We start from the raw sequence: 19,451 nt of genomic DNA on the forward strand, positions 1-19,451 counted from the left end.
ATAGTTCTAGCGATTGGATTTCACTCAAAACTCACCAAATGACTCCTCCCCAAATATTATGATGTTGCCCAAGTTTTGGGCTCGATCCAATATCAATAGGAGTAACAAATTGGACAATTCCTGTTCCAACGCAGTTCGTTCCAAATTGGAGTGGTTGGTGTATTGCGTAGTTCTAGCGATTGGATTTCACTCAAAACTCAACAAATGACTCCTCCCACCATATTTTTATGTTTCCCAAGATTTGGGCTCGATCCGATATCAATTGGTGTACGAAATTGGACAATTCAAGTTCCATCGCAGTTCGTTCCAAATTTGATTGGTTGGTGCGTTGCATAGTTCTAGCGATTTGATTTCACTCCAAAATCACCAAATGACTCCACCCACCAAACTATGATGTTTCCCAAGATTTGGGCTCGATCCGATATCAATAGGTGTAAGAAATGGGACAATTCAAGTTCCAACGCAGTTCGTTCCAAATTGGAGTGGTTGGTGTACTGCATAGTTCTAGCGATTGGATTTCACTCAAAACTCACAAAACGACACCTCCCACCATATTATGGTGTTTCCCAAGATTTGGGCTCGATCCGATATCAATAGGTGTAAGAAATTGGACAATTCAAAATTGGAGTGGTTGGTGTGTTGCATAGTTGTAGAGATTGTATTTCACTCAAAACTCACCAGATGACTCCTCCCCCCACATTATGATGCTGCCCAAGTTTTGGGCTCGATCCGATATCAATAGAGGTAAGAAATTGGACAATTCAACTTGAAAGGCAATTCATTCCAAATTGGAATGGTTGGTGTATTGCATAGTTCTAGCGATTGGATTTCCCTCAAGACTCACCAAATGACTCCTCCCACCATATTATGATGTTTCCCAGGAATTGGGCTCGATCCAATATCAATAGGTGGAAGAAATTGCACAATTCAAGTTCCAACGCAGTTGGTTCCAAATTGGAGTGGTAAGTGTATTGCACAGTTCTAGCGATTGGATTTCACTCAAAACTCACCAAATGACTCCTCCCACCATATTTTTGTGTTTCCCAAGATTTGGGCTCGATCCGATATCAATTGGTGTACGAAATTGGACAATTCAAGTTCCATCGCAGTTCCTTCCAAATTGGATTGGTTGGTGCGTTGCATAGTTCTAGCGATTTGATTTCACTCCAAAATCACCAAATGACTCCACCCACCACACTATGATGTTTCCCAAGATTTGGGCTCGATCCGATATCAATAGGTGTAAGAAATGGGACAATTCAAGTTCCAACGCAGTTCGTTCCAAATTGGAGTGGTTGGTGTATTGCATAGTTCTAGCGATTGGATTTCACTCAAAACTCACCAAACGACTCCTCCCACCATATTATGACTTTTCGAAAGATTTGGGCTCGATCCGATATCAATAGGTGTAAGAAATTGGACAATTCAAGTTCCAACGCAGTTCGTTCCAAATTGGAGTGGTTGGTGTATTGCATAGTTCTAGCGATTGGATTTCACTCAAAACTCACCAAATGACTCCTCCCACCATATTATGATGTTTCCCAAGATTTGGGCTCGATCCGATATCAATAGGTGTAAGAAATTGGAGAATTCAAGTTCCAACGCAGTTCGTTCGAAATTGGAGTGGTTGGTGTATTGCATACTTCTAGCGATTGGATTTCACTCAAAACTCACCAAACGACTCCTCCCACCGTATTATGATGTTTCCCAAGATTTGGGCTCGATCCGATATCAATAGGTGTAAGAAATTGGACAATTCAAGTTCCAACGCAGTTCGTTCCAAATTGGAGTGGTTGGTGTATTGCATAGTTCTAGCGATTGGATTTCACTCAAAACTCACCAAATGACTCCTCCCACCATATTATGGTGTTTCCCAAGATTTGGGCTCGATCCGATATCAATAGGTGTAAGAAATTGGACATTTCATGTTCCAACGCAGTTCGTTCCAAATTGGAGTGGTTGGTGTATTGCATAGTTCTAGCGATTGGATTTCACTCAAAACTCACCAAATGACTCCTCCCACCATATTATGGTGTTTCCCAAGATTTGGGCTCGATCCGATATCAATAGGTGTAAGAAATTGGACATTTCATGTTCCAACGCAGTTCGTTCCAAATTGGAGTGGTTGGTGTATTGCATAGTTCTAGCGATTGGATTTCACTCAAAACTCACCAAATGACTCCTCCAACCGTATTATGATGTTTCCAAAGTTTTGGGCTTGATCCGATATCAATAGGTGTAATAAATTGGACAATTCAATTTGAAAGGCAGTTCTTTCCAAATTGGAGTGGTTGGGGTATTGCATAGTTCTAGCAATTGGATTTCGCTCAAAACGCACCAAAGGACTCCTCCCACCATATTATGATCTTTCCCAAGATTTGGGCTCGCTCCGATATCAATAGGTGTAAGAAATTGGACAATTCAAGTTCCAACGCAGTTCGTTCCAAATTGGAGTGGTTGGTGTATTGCATAGTTCTAGCGATTGGATTTCACTCAAAACTCACAAAACGACACCTCCCACCATATTATGGTGTTTCCCAAGATTTGGGCTCGATCCGATATCAATAGGTGTAAGAAATTGGACAATTCAATTTGAAAGGCAGTTCGTTCCAAATTGGAGTGGTTGCTGTATTTCATAGTACTAGCGATTGGATTTGACTCAAACCCCAAGAAATGAGTCCTCCCACCATATTCTCTTGTTTCCCAAGTTTTGGGCTTGATCCGATATCAACAGGTGTAAGAAATTGGACAATTCAAGTTCCAACGCAGTTCGTTCAATATTGGGGTGGTTGGCGTATTGCATATTTCTTGCGATTGGATTTCACTCAAAACTCACCAAATGACTCCTCCCGCCATATTATGATGTTGCCCAAGTTTTGGGCTCGATCCGATATCAATAGGTGCAAGAAATTGGACAATTCAAGTTCCGACGCAGTTCGTTCCAAATTGGAGTGGTTGGTGCATTGCATAGTTCTAGCGATTGGATTTCACTCAAAACTCACCAAACTACTCCTCCCACTATATTATGAGGTTTCCCAAGATTTGGGCTCGATCCGATATCGATAGGTGTAAGAAATTGGACAATTCAATTTGAAAGGCAGTTCGATCCAAATTGGAGTGGTTGGTGTATTGCGTAGTTCTAGCGATTGGAATTCACTCAAACCTCTCCAAATGACTAGTCCCACCGCATTATGTTGTTTCCCTAGTTTTGGGCTCGATCCGATATTAATAGGTGTAAGAAATTGGACAATTCAAGTTCCAACGCAGTTCATTAGAAATTGGAGTGGCTTGTGTATTGCAAAGTTCTAGCGATTGGATTTCGCTCAAAACTCACCAAATGACTCCTCCCACCATATTATGATGTTTCCCAAGATTTGTGCTTGATCCGATATCAATAGGTGTAGGAAATTGGACATTTCATGTTCCAACGCAGTTCGTTCCAAATTGGAGTGGTTGGTGTATTGCATAGTTCTAGCGATTGGATTTCACTCAAAACTCACCAAATGACTCCTCCAACCGTATTACGATGTTTCCCAAGTTTTGGGCTCGATCCGATATCAATAGGTGTAAGAAATTGGACAATTCAATTTGGAAGGCAGTTGTTGTATTGGATAGTTCTAGGGATTGGATTTCACTCAAAACTCCCCAAATGACCCGTCCCACCATATTACGATGTTGCCCAAGTTTTGGGCTCGATCCGATATCAATAGATGTAAAAAATTGGACAATTCCATTTGAAAAGCAGTTCTTTCCAAATTCGAGTGGTTGGTGTATTGGATAGTTCCAACTATTGGATTTCACTCAAAACTCACCAAATGACTCCTCCCACCGTATTATGATACTTCCCAGGGTTTGGGCTCGATCCGATATCAATAGGTGTAAGAAATTGAACAATTCAAGTTCATAGGCAGTTCGTTCCAAATTGGAGTGGTTGGAGTATTGCATAGTTTTACCAATTGCATTTCACTCAAAACTCACCAAATGACTCGTCCCACCATATTATGCTGTTGCCCAAGTTTTGGTCTTGATCCGAAATCAATAGGTGTAAGAAATTGGGCAATTCAAGTACCAACGCAGTTCGTTCCAAATTGGAGTGGTTGGTGTATTGCATAGTTCTAGCGATTGGATTTCACTCAAAACTCACCAAATGACTCCTCCCACCATATTATGATGTTTACCAACATTTGGGCTCGATCCGATATCAATTGGTGTCAGAAATTGAACAATACAAGTTCCAACGCAGTTCGTTCCAAATTGGAGTGGTTGGTGTATTGCATGGTTCTAGTGACTGGATTTCACTCAAAACTCACCAAATGACTCCTCCCACCATATTATGATGTTGCCCAAGTTTTGGGCTCGATCCGAAATAAATAGGCGTAAGAAATTGGACAATTCAAGTTCCAACGCAGTTCGTTCCAAATTGGAGTGGTTGGTGTGTTGCGTAGTTCTATCGATTGGATTTCACTCAAAACTCACCAAATGAATCCTACCACCATATTATGATGTTGCCCATGTGTTGGGCTCGATCCGATATCAATAGAGGTAAGAAATTGGACAATTCATCTTGAAAGGCAGTGTGTTCCAAATTGGAGTGGTTGGTGTATTGCATAGTTCTAGTGATTGCGTTTCACTCAAAACTCACCAAATGACTCCTCCGACCGTATTATGATGTTGCCCAAGTTTTGGGCTCCATCCAATATGAATTGGTGTTAGAAATTGAACAATTCAAGTTCGTAGCCAGTTTGTTCCAAATTGGATGGGTTGGTGTATTGCATAGTTCTAGAGATTGGATTTCACTCAAAACTCACCAAATGACTCCTCGCACCATATTATGATATTTCCCGACTTTTGGGCTCGATCCGATATCAATAGGTGTAAGAAATTGGGCAATTCAAGTTCCAACGCAGTTCGTTCCAAATTGGAGGGGTTGGTGTAATGCATAGTTCTAGCGATTGCATTTCACTCAAAACTCACCAAATGACTCCTCCCACCATATTATGATGTTACCCAAGTTTTGGGCTCGATCTGAAATCAATAGGTGTAAGAAATTGGACAATTCAAGTTCCAACGTAGTTCGTTCCAAATTGGGGTGGTTGGTGTATTGCATAGTTCCAGCGATTGGATTTCACTCAAAACTCACCAAATGACTCCTCCCACCATATTATGCTGTTGCCAAAGTTTTGGGCTCGATCCGATATCAATAGAGGTAAGAAATTGGACAATTCAAGTTCCAAGGAAGTTCGTTCCAAATTGGATTGGTTGGTGTATTGCATAGTTCTAGCGATTGGATTTCACTCAAAACTCACCAAATGACTCCTCCCACCATATTATGATATTTCCCTGGTTTTGGGCTCGATCCGATATCAATAGAGGTAAGAAATTGGACAATTCAACTTGAAAGGCAGTTCGTTCGAAATTGGAGTGGTTGGTGTATTGCATAGTTCTAGCGATTGGATTTCACTCAAAACTCACCAAACGACTCCTCCCACCGTATTATGATGTTTCCCAAGATTTGGGCTCTATCCGATATCAATAGGTGTAAGAAATTGGACAATTCAAGTTCCAACGCAGTTCGTTACAAATTGGAGTGGTTCGTGTATTGCATACTTTCTGCGATTGGATTTCACTCAAAAGTGACCTAATGACTCCTCCCACCGTATTATGAGGTTTCCCAACTTTTGGGCTCGATCCGATATCAATTGGTGTAAGAAATTGTACAATTCAAGTTCCAACGCAGTTCGTTCCAAATTGGAGTGGTTGGTGTATTGCATAGTTCTAGAGATCGTATTTCACTCAAAACTCACGAAATGACTCCTCCCACCATATTATGATGTTGCCCAAGTTTTGGGCTTGATCCGAAATCAATAGGTGTAAGAAATTGAACAATTCAAGTTCCAACGCAGTTCGTTCCAAATTGGAGTGGTTGGTGTATTGCATGGTTCTAGCGATTGGATTTCACTCAAAACTCACCAAATGACTCCTCCCACTGTGTTATGATGTTGCCCAAGTTTTGGGCTCGATCCTATATCAAAAGAGGTAAGAAATTGGACAATTCAACTTGGAAGGCAGTTCGTTCCAAATTGGAGTGGTTGGTGTATTACATAGTTCTAGCAATTGGATTTCACTCAAAACTCACCAAATGACTCATCCCACCATATTTTGATGTTTCCCAATTTTTGGGCTTGATCCGATATCAATTGGTGTAAGATATTGGACAATTCATGTTCCAACGCAGGTCGTTCCAAATGGGAGTGGTCGGTGTATTGTATAGTTCTAGCTATTGGATTTCACTCAAAAGTCTCCAAATGACTACTCCCACCATATTATGATGATGCCCAAGTTTTGGACTCGTTCGGAGATCAATAGAGGTAAGAAATTGGACAATTCAACATGAAAGGCAGTTCGTTCCAAATTGGAGTGGTCGGTGTATTGCATAGTTCTAGCAATTGGATTTCACTCAAAACCCACCAAATGACTCCTCCCACCATACTGTGATGTTGCCTAAGTTTTGGGCTCGGTCCGATATCATTAGAGGTAAGAAATTGGACAATTCAACTTGAAAGGCAGTTCGTTCCAAATTGGAGTGGTTGGTGTATTGCATAGTTCTAGCAATTGGATTTCATTCAAAACTGACCAAAAGACTCCTCCCACCATATTATGTTGTTTCCCAAGTTTTGGGCTCCTTCCGATATCAATAGGTGTAAGAAATTGGACAATTGATGTTCCAACGCAGTTAGTTCCAAATTGGAGTGGTTGGTGTATTGCATAGTTCTAGCGAATGGATTTCACTAAAAACTCACCAAATGACTCCTCCCACCGTATTATGATGTTTCCCAAGTGTTGGGCTCGATCCGATATCAACATGTGTAAGAAATTGGACAATTCAAGTTCCAACGCAGTTCGTTCCAAATTGGAGTGGTTGGTGTATTGCATAGTTCTAGCGATTGGATTTCACTCCAAACTTACCAAATGACTCCTCCGACCAGATTTTGATGTTTCCCAAGTTTTGGGCTCGATCTGATATCAGTAGGTGTAAGAAATTGGACAATTCAAGTTCCGACGCAGTTCGTTCAAAATTGTATTAGTTGCTGTATTGCATAGTTCTATCAATTGGATTTCACTCAAAACTCAGCAAATGACTCCTCCGACCATATTATGACGTTTCCCAAGTTTTGGGCTCGATCCGATATCAATAGGTGTAAGAAATTGGACAATTCAAGTTCCGACGCAGTTCGTTCCAAATTGGAGTGGTTGGTGTATTCCATAGTTCTAGGGGTTGGATTTCACTCAAAACTCACCACACGACTCCTCCCACCATATTATTATGTTTCCCAGGTTTTGGGTTCGATCCGTTATCAATAGGTGTAAGAAATTGGACAATTCAATTTGAAAGGCAGTTCGTTCCAAATTGGAGTGGTTGGTGTATTGCATAGTTCTAATGATTGGATTTCACTCTAAACTAACCAAATGACTCCTTCCACCATATTATGATGTTGCCTATGTTTTGGGCACGATCCGATATCAATAGAGGTAAGAAATTGGACAATTGAACTTGAAAGGCAATTCGTTCCAAATTGGAGTGGTTGGTGTATTGCATTGTTCTGGCAATTGGATTTCACTCAAAACTCACCAAATGACTCCTCCCACTGTATTATGATGTTGCCCATGTTTTGGGCTCGATCCGAAATCAATAGGTGTAAGAAATTGGGCAATTCAAGTTCCAACGCAGTTCCTTCGAAATTGGATTGGTTAGTGTATTGCATAGTTCAAACGATTGGATTTCACTCAAAACCCACCAAATGTCCCACCACATTATGATGTTGCCCAAGTTCTGGGCTCTATCCGATATCAATAGGTGTTAGAAATTGAACAATTCAAGTTCAAAGGCATTTCGTTCCAAATTGGAGTGGTTGGTGTACTGCATAGTTCTAGCGATTGGATTTCACTCACAACTCACCAAACGACTCCTCCCACCAAATTATGATGTTGCCCAAGTTTTGGACACGATCCAAAATCGATAGGTGTAAGAAATTGGACAATCCAAGTTCAACGACAGTTCGTTTCTAATTGGAGTGGTTGGTGTATTACGGACTTCTAGCGGTTGGATTTCACTCAAGCACTCACCAAATGACTCCTCCCACCATATTTTGATGTTGCCTATGTTTTGGGCTCGATCCGATATCGATAGGTGTAAGACATTGGACAATTCATGTTCTAAGGCAGTTCGTTCCTAATTGGAGTGGTTGGTGTATTCCATATTTCTAGCGATTGGATTTCACTCAAAACTCCCCAAATGACTCCTCCCACCATATTATAGTGTTGCCCAAGTTTTGGGCTCGATCCGAAATCAATAGGTGTAAGAAATTGGACAATTCAAGTTCAAAGGCAGTTCGTTCCAAATTGGAGTGGTTAGGGTAATTCATAGTTCTAGCGATTGGATTTCACTCAAAACACACCAAATGACTCCTACCACCATATTATGATGTTGCCCAAGTTTTGGGCTCGATCCGAAATCAATAGGTGTAAGAAATTGGACAATTCAAGTTCAACGGCAGTTCGTTCCTAATTGGAGTGGTTGGTGTATTCCCATACTTCTAGCGATTGGATTTCACTCAAAAATCAACAAAACGACTCCTCCCACCATATTATGATGTTGCCCAAGTTTTGGGCTCCATCCGAAATCAATAGGTGTAAGAAGTTGGACAATTCAAGTTCAACGGCAGTTCTTTCCGAATTGGAGTTGTTGGTGTATTCCATACTTCTAGCGATTGGATTTCACTCAAAAGACACCAAATGACTCCTCCCACCATATTATGATGTTGCCCAAGTTTTGGGCTCGATCCGATATCAATAGAGGTGAGAAATTGGACAATTCAAGTTCCAACGCAGTTCGTTCAAAATTGGAGTGGTTGGTGTATTGCATAGTTCTAGCAATTGGATTTCACTCAAAATTCCCCAAATGACTCCTCCCACCACATTATGATGTTGCCCACCTTTTGGGCTCGATCCGATATCAACAGAGGTAAGAAATTGGACAATTCAACTTGAAAGGGAGTTCGTACGAAATTGGAGTGGATGGTGTATTGCATAGTTCTAGCGATTGGATTTCACCCAAAACTCACAAAATGACTAATCCCACCATATGATGTTGTTTCCCAAGATTTGGGCACGATTCGATATCAATAGGTGTAAGAAATTGGACAATCCAATTTGAAAGGCAGTTCGTTCCAAATTGGAGTGGTTGGTGTATTGCATAGTTCTAGCGATTGGATTTCAGTCAAATCCCACCAAATGAGTCCTCCCACCATATTATGATGTTTCCCAAGTTTTGGGCTCGATCCGATGTCTATAGGTGTAAGAAATTGGACAATTCAAGTTCCAATGCAGTTCGTTCAAAATTGGATTTGTTGGTGTATTGCATAGTTCTAGCGATTGGATTTCACTCAAAATTCACCAAATGACTCCTCCCACCACATTATGATGTTGCCCACCTTTTGGGCTCGATCCGATATCAATAGAGGTAAGAAATTGGACAATATAACTCGAAAGGCAGTCCGTTCAAAATTGGACTGGTTGGTGTATTGCATAGTTCTAGCGATTGGATTTCACTCAAAACTCACCAAATGACTCCTCCCACCACATTGTGATGTTTCCCAAGATTTGGGCTCGATCCGATATCAATAGGTGTAAGAAATTGGACAATTCAATTTGAAAGGCAGTTCGTTCCAAATTGGAGTGGTTGGTGTATTGCATAGTTCTAGCGATTGCATTTCTCTTAAAACTCACCAAATGACTCCTCCCACCATATTATGATGTTTCCAAAGTTTTCGGCTCGATCCGATATCAATAGGTGTAAGAAATTGGACAATTAAAGTTCCATCGCAGTTCGTTCCAAATTGGAGTGGTTGGTGCATTGCATAGTTCCAGCGGTTGGATTTCACTCAAAACTCACCAACTGACTCCTCCCACCATATTATGATGTTTCCCAAGTTTTGGGCTCGATCCGATATCAATAGGTGTAAGAAATTGGATAATAACAGTTCCAACGCAGTTCGTTCCAAACTGGAGTGGTTGGTGTATTGCATAGTTCTAGCGATTGGATTTCACTCAAAACTCTCCAAATGACTCCTCACACCATATTGTGATGTATCCCAAGATTTGGGGGCGATCCGATATCAATAGGTGTAAGAAATTGGACAATTCAAGTTCCAACGCAGTTCGTTCCAAGTTGGAGTGGTTGGTGTATTGCATAGTTCTAGCGATTGGATTTCACTCAAAACTCTCCAAATGACTCCTCCCACCGTATTATGATATTTCCCAACTTTTGGGCTCGATCCGATGTCAATAGGTGTAAGAAATTGGATAATAACAGTTCCAACGCAGTTCGTTCCAAACTGGAGTGGTTGGTGTATTGCATAGTTCTAGCGATTGGATTTCACTCAAAACTCTCCAAATGACTCCTCACACCATATTGTGATGTATCCCAAGATTTGGGGGCGATCCGATATCAATAGGTGTAAGAAATTGGACAATTCAAGTTCCAACGCAGTTCGTTCCAAGTTGGAGTGGTTGGTGTATTGCATAGTTCTAGCGATTGGATTTCACTCAAAACTCGCCAAATGTCTCCACCCACCATATTATGATGTTCCCCAGGATTTTCGCTCGATCCGATATCAATAGTTGTAAGAAATTGGGCAATTCTTGTTCACACGCAGTTCGTTCCAAATTGGTGTGGTTGCTGTATTGCACAGTTCTAGCGATTGGATTTCTGTCAAAACTCCCCAAATGACTCCTCACACCACATCATGATGTTTCCCAAGATTTGGGCTCGATCCGATATCAATAGGTGTAACAAATTGGACAATTCAAGTTCCAACGCATTTCGTTCCAAATTGAAGTCGTTGGTGTATTGCTTAGTTCTAGCGATTGGATTTCGCTCAAAACTCACCAAATGACTCCTCCCACCATATTATGTTGTTTCCCAAGATTTGGGCTCGATCCGATATCAATAGGTGTAAGAAATCGGACAATTCAAGTTCCAACGCAGTTTGTTCCAAATTGGAGTGGTTGGTGTATTGCATAGTTCTAGCGATTGGATTTCACTCAAAACTCACCAAATGACTCCTCCCACCATATTATGATGTTTTCCAACATTTGGGCTCGATCCGATATCAATAGGTGTAAGAAATTGGACAATTCCATTTTAAAGACAGTTCGTTCCAAATTGGAGTGGTTGGTGTATTGCATAGTTGTAGCGGTTGGATTTGCCTTAAAACTGACAAAATGACTCCTCCCACCATATTATGAAGTTTCCCAAGTTTTGGGCTCGATCCGATATCTATAGGTGTAAGAAATTAGACAATTCAAGTTCCAACGCAGTTCGTTCCATATTGGAGTGGTTGGTGTATTTCATAGTTCTAGCGATTTGATTTCACTCAAAACTCACCAAATGAGTCCTCCCACCATATTATGATGTTTCCCAAGTTTTGGGCTCGATCCGATATCTATATGTGTAAGAAATTAGACAATTCAAGTTCCAACGCAGTTCGTTCCAAATCGGAGTGGTTGGTGTACTGCACAGTTCTAACAATTGGATTTCACTCAAAACTCACCAAATGACTCCACCCACCATATTATGATGTTTCCCAAGATTTGGGATCGATCTGATATCAATAGGTGTAAGAAATTGGAGAATTCAAGTTCCAACGCAATTCGTTCCAAATTGGAGAGGTTGGTGTATTGCATAGTTCTAGCGATTGGATTTCACTCAAACCTCACCAAATGACTCCTCCCACCATATTATGATGTTTCCCAGGATTTTCGCTCGGTCCGATATCAATAGTTGTAAGAAATTGGGCAATTTTTTTTCAAACGCAGTTCGTTCCAAATTGGAGTGGTTGGTGTATTGCATGGTTCTAGCGATTGGATTTCACTCAAAACTCACCAAATGACTCCACCCACCATATTATGATGTTTCCCAGGATTTTCGCTGGGTCCGATATCAACAGTTGTAAGAAATTGGGCAATTCTTTTTCAAACGCAGTTCGTTCCAAATTGGAGTGGTTGGTGTATTGCATGGTTCTAGCGATTGGATTTCACTCAAAGCTCACCAAATGACTCCTCCCACCATATTACGATGTTGCCCAAGTTTTGGGCTCGATCCGATATCAATAGGTGTAAGAAATTGGACAATTCAAGTTCCAACGCAGTTCGTTCCAAATTGGAGTGGTTGGTGTATTGCATGGTTCTAGCGATTGGATTTCACTCAAACCTCACCAAATGACTCCTCCCACAATATTATGATGTTGCCCAAGTTTTGGGCTCGATCCGATATCAATAGGTGTAAGAAATTGGACAATTCAAGTTCCAACGCAGTTTGTTCCAAATTGGAGTGGTTGGTGTATTGCATAGATCTAGCGATTGAATTTCACTCCAAACTCACCAAATGACTCCTCCCACCACATTATGAAGTTTCCCAAGATTTGGGCTCGATCCGATATCAATAGGAGTACGAAATTGGACAATTCCATTTTAAAGACAGTTCGTTCCAAATTGGAGTGGTTGGGGAATTGCATAGTTCTAGCGGTTGGATTTCCCTCAAAACTCACCACATGACTCCTCCCACCATATTATGAAGTTTCCCAAGTTTTGGGCTCGATTTGATATCAATAGATGTAAGAAATTGGACAATTCATGTTCCAACGCAGTTCGTTCCAAATTGGAGTGGTTGGTGTATTGCATAGTTCTAGCGATTGGATTTCACTCAAAACTCGCAAAATGACTCCTCCCACCGTATTATGATGTTTCCCAAGTTTCGGGCTCGATTTGATATCAATAGATGTAAGAAATTGGACAATTCATGTTCCAATGCAGTTCGTTCCAAATTGGAGTGTTTGGTGTATTGCATAGTTCTAGCGATTGGATTTGACTCAAAACTCACCAAATGACTCCTCCCACCATATTATGATGTTTCCCAAGATTTGGGCTCGATCCGATATCAATAGGTGTAAGAAATTGGACAATTCAATTTGGAAGGCAGCTCGGTCCAAAAAGGAGTGGTTGGTGTATTCCATAGTTCTAGCGATTGGATTTCACTCAAAACTCACCAAATGACTCCTCCCACCATATTATGATGCTTCCCAAGTTTTGGGCTCGATCTGATATCAATAGGTGTAAGAAATTGGACAATTCAAGTTCGTACGCAGTTCGTTCCAAATTGGAGTGGTTAGTGTATTGCGTAGTTCTAGCGATTGGATTTCACTCAAAACTCACCAAATGACTCCACCCACCATATTATGATGTTGCCCAAGTTTTGGGCCCGATCCGATATCAATAGGTGTAAGAAATTGAACAATTCAAGTTCGTAGGAAGTTCGTTCCAAATTGGAGTGATTGGTGTATTGCATAGTTCTAGCGATTGGATTTCACTCAAAACACGCCAAATGACTCCTCCCCCCATATTATGGTGTTGCCCAAGTTTTGGGCTCGATCCGAAATCTATTGGAGTAAGAAATTGAACAATTCAAGTTCAACGGCAGTTCGTTCCAAAATGGAGTGGTTGGCTCGATTTGATATCAATAGATGTAAGAAATTGGACAATTCATGTTCCAATGCAGTTCGTTCCAAATTGGAGTGTTTGGTGTATTGCATAGTTCTAGCGATTCGATTTCACTCCAAACCCACCAAATGCGTCCTCCCACCATATTATGATGTTTCCCAAGTTTTGGGCTCGATTTGATATCAATAGATGTAAGAAATTGGACAATTCATGTTCCAACGCAGTTCGTTCCAAATTGGAGTGGTTGGTGTATTGCATAGTTCTAGCGATTGGATTTCACTCAAAACTCACCAAATGACTCCTCCCACCATGTTAAGATGTTGCCCAAGTTTTGGGCTCCATCCGAAATCAATTGGTGTAAGAAATTGGACAATTCAAGTTCAAAGGCAGTTCGTTCCAAATTGGAGTGGTTGGGGTAATTCATAGTTCTAGTGATTGGATTTCACTCAAAACACACCAAATGACTCCTCCCACCACATTATGATGTTGCCCAAGTTTTGGGCTCAATCTGAAATCAATGGGTGTAAGAAATTGGAAAATTCAAGTTCAACGGCAGTTCGTTCCTAATTGGAGTGGTTGGTGTATTCCGTACTTGTGGCGATTGGATTTCACTCAACCACTCACCAAATGACTCCTACCACCATATTATGATGTTGCCCAAGTTTTGGGCTCGAACCAAAATAGATAGGTGTAAGAAATTGGACAATTCAAGTTCAACGGCATTTCGTTCCTAATTGGAGTGGTTGGTGTATTCCGTACTTCTAACGATTGGTTTTCCCTCAAAACACACCAAATGACTCCTCCCACCATATTATGTTGTTGCCCAAGTTTTGGGCTCGATCCGAAATCAATAGGTGTATGAAATTGGACAATTCAAGTTCACAGGCAGTTCGTTCGAAATTGGAGTGGTTGGGGTAATTCATAGTTCTAGTGATTGGAATTCACTCAAAACACACCGAATGACTCCTCCCACCATATTATGACGTTGCCCAAGTTTTGGGCTCGATCCAAAATCGATAGGTGTATGAAATTTGACAATTCAAGTTCAAAGGCAGTTCGTTCCAAATTGGAGTGGTTGGGGTAATTCATAGTTCTAGTGATTGGATTTCACTCAAAACACACCGAATGACTCCTCCCACCATATTATGATGTTGCCCAAGTTTTGGGCTCGATCCGAAATCAATAGGTTTAAGAAATTGGAAAATTCCAGTTCAACGGCAGTTCATTCCTAATTGGAGTGGTTGGGGTAATTCATAGTTCTAGCGATTGGATTTCACTCAAAACACACCAAATGACTCCTCCCACCATATTATGATGTTGCCCAAGTTTTGGGCTCGATCCGAAATCAATAGGTGTAAGAAATTGGACAACTCAAGTTCAACGGCAGTTCGTTTCTAATTGGAGTGGTTCGTGTATTCCATACTTCTAGCGATTGAATTTCACTCAAAACTCACCAAATGACTCCTGCCACCATATTACTGTGTTGCCCAAGTTTTGGGATCGATCCGAAATCAATAGGTGTAAGAAATTGGACAATTCAAGTTCGAAGGCAGTTCGTTCCAAATTGGAGTGGTTGGGGTAATTCGTTGTTCTAGCGATTGGATTTCACACAAAACACACCGAACGACTCCTCCCACCATATTATGTTGTTGCCCAAGTTTTGGGGTTGATCCGAAATCAATAGGTGTAAGAAATTGGACAATTCAAGTTTAACGGCAATTCGTTCCTAATAGGAGTGGTGGGTTAATTCCATACTTCTAGCGATTGGATTTCACACAAAAGACACCAAATGACCCCTCCCACCATATTATGATGTTGCCCAAGTTTTGGGCTCGATCCGAAATCAATACGTGTAAGAAATTGGACAATTCAAGTTCAACGGCAGTTCGTTCCTATTTCGAGTGATTGGTGTATTCAATACTTCTAGCGATTGGATTTCACTCAAAACTCACCAAATGACTCCTCCCACCATATTTTGATGTTGCCCAAGTTTTGGGCTCGATCCGAAATCAATAAATGTAAGAAATTGGACAATTCAAGTTCAACGGCAGTTCATTCCAAATTGGAGTGGTTGGGGTAATTCGTAGTTCTAGTGATTGGATTTCACTCAAAACACAACAAATGACTCCTCCCACCATATTATGTTGTTGCCAAAGTTTTGGGGTCGATCCGAAATCAATAGGTTTAAGAAATTGGACAATTCAAGTTCAACGGCCGTTCATTCCAAATTGGAGTGGTTGGTGTATTCCACACTTCTAGCAATTGGATTTCACTGTACACTCACCAAATAACTCCTCCCACCATATTATGATGTTGCCCAAGTTTTGGGCTTGATCCGAAATCAATAGGTGTAAGAAATTGGACAATTCAAGTTCATCGGCAGTTCGTTCCAAATTGGAGTGGTTGGTGTTTTCCATACTTCTAGCGATTGGATTTCACTCAAAACTCACCAAATGACTCCTCCCACCATATTATGATGTTGCCCAGGTTTTGGGCTCGATCCGAAATCAATAGGTGTACGAAATTGTACAATTCAAGTTCAAAGGCAATTCGTTCCAAAATGGAGTGGTTGGTGTAATTCATAGTTCTAGCGATTGGATTTCACTCAAAACACACCAAATGACTCCTCCCACCATATTACGATGTTGCCCAAGTTTTGGGCTCGATCCGAAATCGATAGGTGTGAGAAATTGGACAATTCAAGTTCAACGGCAGTTCGTTCCTAATTGGAGTGTTTGGTGTATTCCATACTTCTAGCGATTGGATTTCACTCAAAACTCACCAAACGACTCCTCCCACCATATGATGATGTTGCCCAAGTTTTGGGCTCGATCCGAAATCAATAGGTGTAAGAAATTGGACAATTCAAGTTCAACGGCAGTTCATTCCTAATTGGAGTGGTTGGTGTTTCCATACTTCTAGCGATTGGATTTCACTCAAAACTCACTGAATGACTCCTCCCACCATATTTTGGTGTTGCCCAACTTTTGGGCTCGATCCCAAATCAATTGGTGTAAGAAATTGGACAATTCAAGTTCAAAGGCAGTTCGTTCCAAATTGGAGTGGTTGGGGTAATTCATAGTTCTAGCGATTGGATTTCACTCAAAACATACCAAACGACTCCTCCCACCATATTATGATGCTGCCCAAGTTTTGGGCTCGATCCGAAATCAATAGGTGTAAGAAATTGGACAGTTCAAGTTCAAAGGCAGTTCGAGAGATTAGTTACCAACCATTATACCAGAGCATTAAATGCTCCTCCAAGGCCCAAGATGCAAAACCCACGATCAGGGCGGCGGTCGGGATTTATGGGGTCACACCACCATGCTTCACGTTCCCAAATCCCAACTTGACTACCCACTAGCTCTGATCAACCCCATCATACAGATTTTCAGCCTTAAAATTGTTTCTCCAGGACTTCTCCTATAAATACCAGGCTCCGACTACGTTTGAAGGGTTCAACACCAAACACAAGCCTCCCACGGAGCAAATTATATTTTCCTGTCATTTATCTTCTGTCATTTATTTTCTTGTAATGCACTTTCAATACCTTTGCTTGCTTTCTTAGGAGTAGTGACAGTTTGTAGGAAAATCCATTCATCAATATATCATACGACCCTTGATTTTCAAGGCGCCGGAGCACCATCCTATTTACTCTTTCGTTCATCTCATATATCATACGACCGTTTCCACCCAGCAACGCGCCGGAGCACCACCTAAAAACCCACCATCAACACCACAATTAACGGCCTTGTAGTTCAGGCCGTGAACCTGACGCCCGAGATCAGTTCCTCTCTCGGCCATAGTTGCTCTGATTAGAAGTCAGGCTCAGACAAGCGCACAATTCATACATTCACCCAATCACATCACCCTCAAACGCACGGTAAACCGTGCTGGCACGCCCGCACACAATCACACTGCACCAAAGTAGGACGACCCGTGTTGACGCAGATCCCCTCGTCCTGGAGCAACAAGCCGTGAAATCTGCAACGCCAACAATTTGACACGAATGGTGGAGGAGCAGGTGTGGTACTCATCAACCCCTAGGGGCAAGCCACGACCCTCTCATTCAAGCTGAATTTCCCAAGCACAAATTATGTGGCTGAGTATGAGGCTTTCGTTATGGGAATGTCTATAGCAAGGTAGTTGGGTGTAAAAAAAATTAAAATTATTGGGGACTCAAACCTGGTGCTGAGTCAATTGCAAGGGAGCTTTGCTGTGAAGAAGGTAACATTGGCACCATATCGTACGGCTGCTGAAAGGCTTGTCAATTCTTTTGAACAAGTCGTGCTGGAACACATTTCGGGAGTTACTAATAGATATGTTGATGCTTTGGCTACATTAGGGTCGAAGCTCTCGTTTATCCAAGAGAAACCTAACATTGCCGTAATAAAAAGGGATGCTCTAGCAGTTGAAGCCATGGCTCAAGAGGAGCCGCTGGAAGGAAACGATTGGAGAGAATCTGTGAGAGAGAAGTTGGGTGAGGGAAGTTGGGTGAGAGAGAAGGACTATGCAGTTATCTTCAGGGAGCTTTACAGACGCCTGCCGGGAGGTATTTTGACCCACTGCATGGGAATGACAGAAGCAAGGAAGAGGCTCCAAGAGGTACACGGAGCCACTTGCAATTTGGAGCCGGTGATCAACTTATATTGACGCCTGCAATGCAAAGGTTATTATTGGCCGGAAATGAAGATACAAGCAGCTGAAGTTCAAGCCAATTGTCCTGAGTATGCGACAATACCCTCCACCGAAGAATCCTTCACCATTTCATTTGTAGAGGATTGGAAGGCGCCATATTTAGCATTCTTCATCGAGGGAATTCTACCAAGCAACACCAGGCATGCCCACAAGCTTAAGCAGAAATTGAAAATATACTTCATAGATGGGTCCAATCTCTATCGTAAAGGGTTTAATGGTGAGCCATTAAAATGCTTAGGAGAATCGAAAGCGCAGCAAGTAATGCAGGAAACTCATGCTGGAGAATGTGGTGAGCACCAAAGGATGAAGAGGCTTCACCGGCAGCTGCTAAGTATCAGTTATTATTGGCCTACCATGAAGAATGATGCATACAACTTTGTGAAGAAGTGCCACACATGCCAAATCCATGCCAATTTAAGCCACAAGCCTCCCACGCTGTTACAGGACATGCGCACTCCTTGGCCCTTTCATACTTGGGGGCTTGACTTGATTGGGACTATCCATTCACCTTCCGACGGCTATATATGGATCCTCATAGCCATTGAGTATTTCACAAAGTGGGTCAAAGCCATCCCTCTTCGGAAGGCCACAGGGGTTGCCATTTCAAATTTCATTCGTGAATACATCGTGTGCAGGTTTGGAATCCCATACAAGATCGTCACCAACAATGGCACTTCGTTTGTTAACAAGCAAGTAGGCTCGACACTTAGTGGCTATGGTATCAAGCATCGTTGCTCCACGCCATATTACCCGCAAGGAAATGGTCAAGCAGAGGCCACAAATAAAACTTTATTGAGAATCCTAAGCAAAATGGTGTATGAGTATGAAGGAGGCTGGAGTATCCACCTGTTGGATGCCTTATGGGCTTACCGCACCTCTCCCAGAAGTGCCACGGGCTTCTCGCCCTATTCGCTTGTGTACGGGTCCGATGCCATATCGCCCGTCGAGATCACTATCCCCACTGCTAGAGTATCAGCTGTTAACGACCTTGAGTGGGATGCAAAGACATGCTCGGAGTAGTGCTTGTTAGACATCGAGGCTTTGGATAAGAAAAGAGCAGAAGCTGAAAGGAGAACAACACTTTACCATAAAACAGTTGCCTAAGCCTATAACAGGACAGTCAAGCCTCAAGCCTTTAAGCAAGGAGACCTCGTGCTAAAAGTTGTCGAGCAAGTAAGAAGACAAGTGTCGGGACC

At 41.8% G+C, this 19,451-nt stretch overlaps 1 protein-coding gene across 1 annotated transcript; it reads left to right on the plus strand.

The window, feature by feature from the left end:
- The first annotated feature begins 17,566 nt into the window (after positions 1-17,566).
- On the plus strand, positions 17,567-18,210 carry LOC148294249 (uncharacterized). The gene is made up of 2 exons (XM_088253333.1): positions 17,567-17,606; positions 17,765-18,210. Exons 1-2 carry the CDS (start codon positions 17,567-17,569, stop codon positions 18,208-18,210), a joined length of 486 nt encoding a protein of 161 aa, XP_088109459.1.
- Positions 18,211-19,451: the final 1,241 nt, after the last annotated feature.

This window comes from Prunus avium, chromosome 5 (assembly GCF_965620075.1).
Source record: "Prunus avium chromosome 5, drPruAviu1.hap1.1, whole genome shotgun sequence".
Classification (NCBI taxonomy): domain Eukaryota; kingdom Viridiplantae; phylum Streptophyta; class Magnoliopsida; order Rosales; family Rosaceae; genus Prunus; species Prunus avium.

Excerpts from the sequence above, each read along its gene's own strand:
- LOC148294249 (XM_088253333.1), top strand. The coding sequence starts at position 17,567 with ATGGTGGAGGAGCAGGTGTGGTACTCATCAACCCCTAGGG. Across the intron at positions 17,607-17,764 it reads GTACTCATCAACCCCTAGGG|GGAGCTTTGCTGTGAAGAAG; the intron begins GCAAGCCACGAC and ends GTCAATTGCAAG.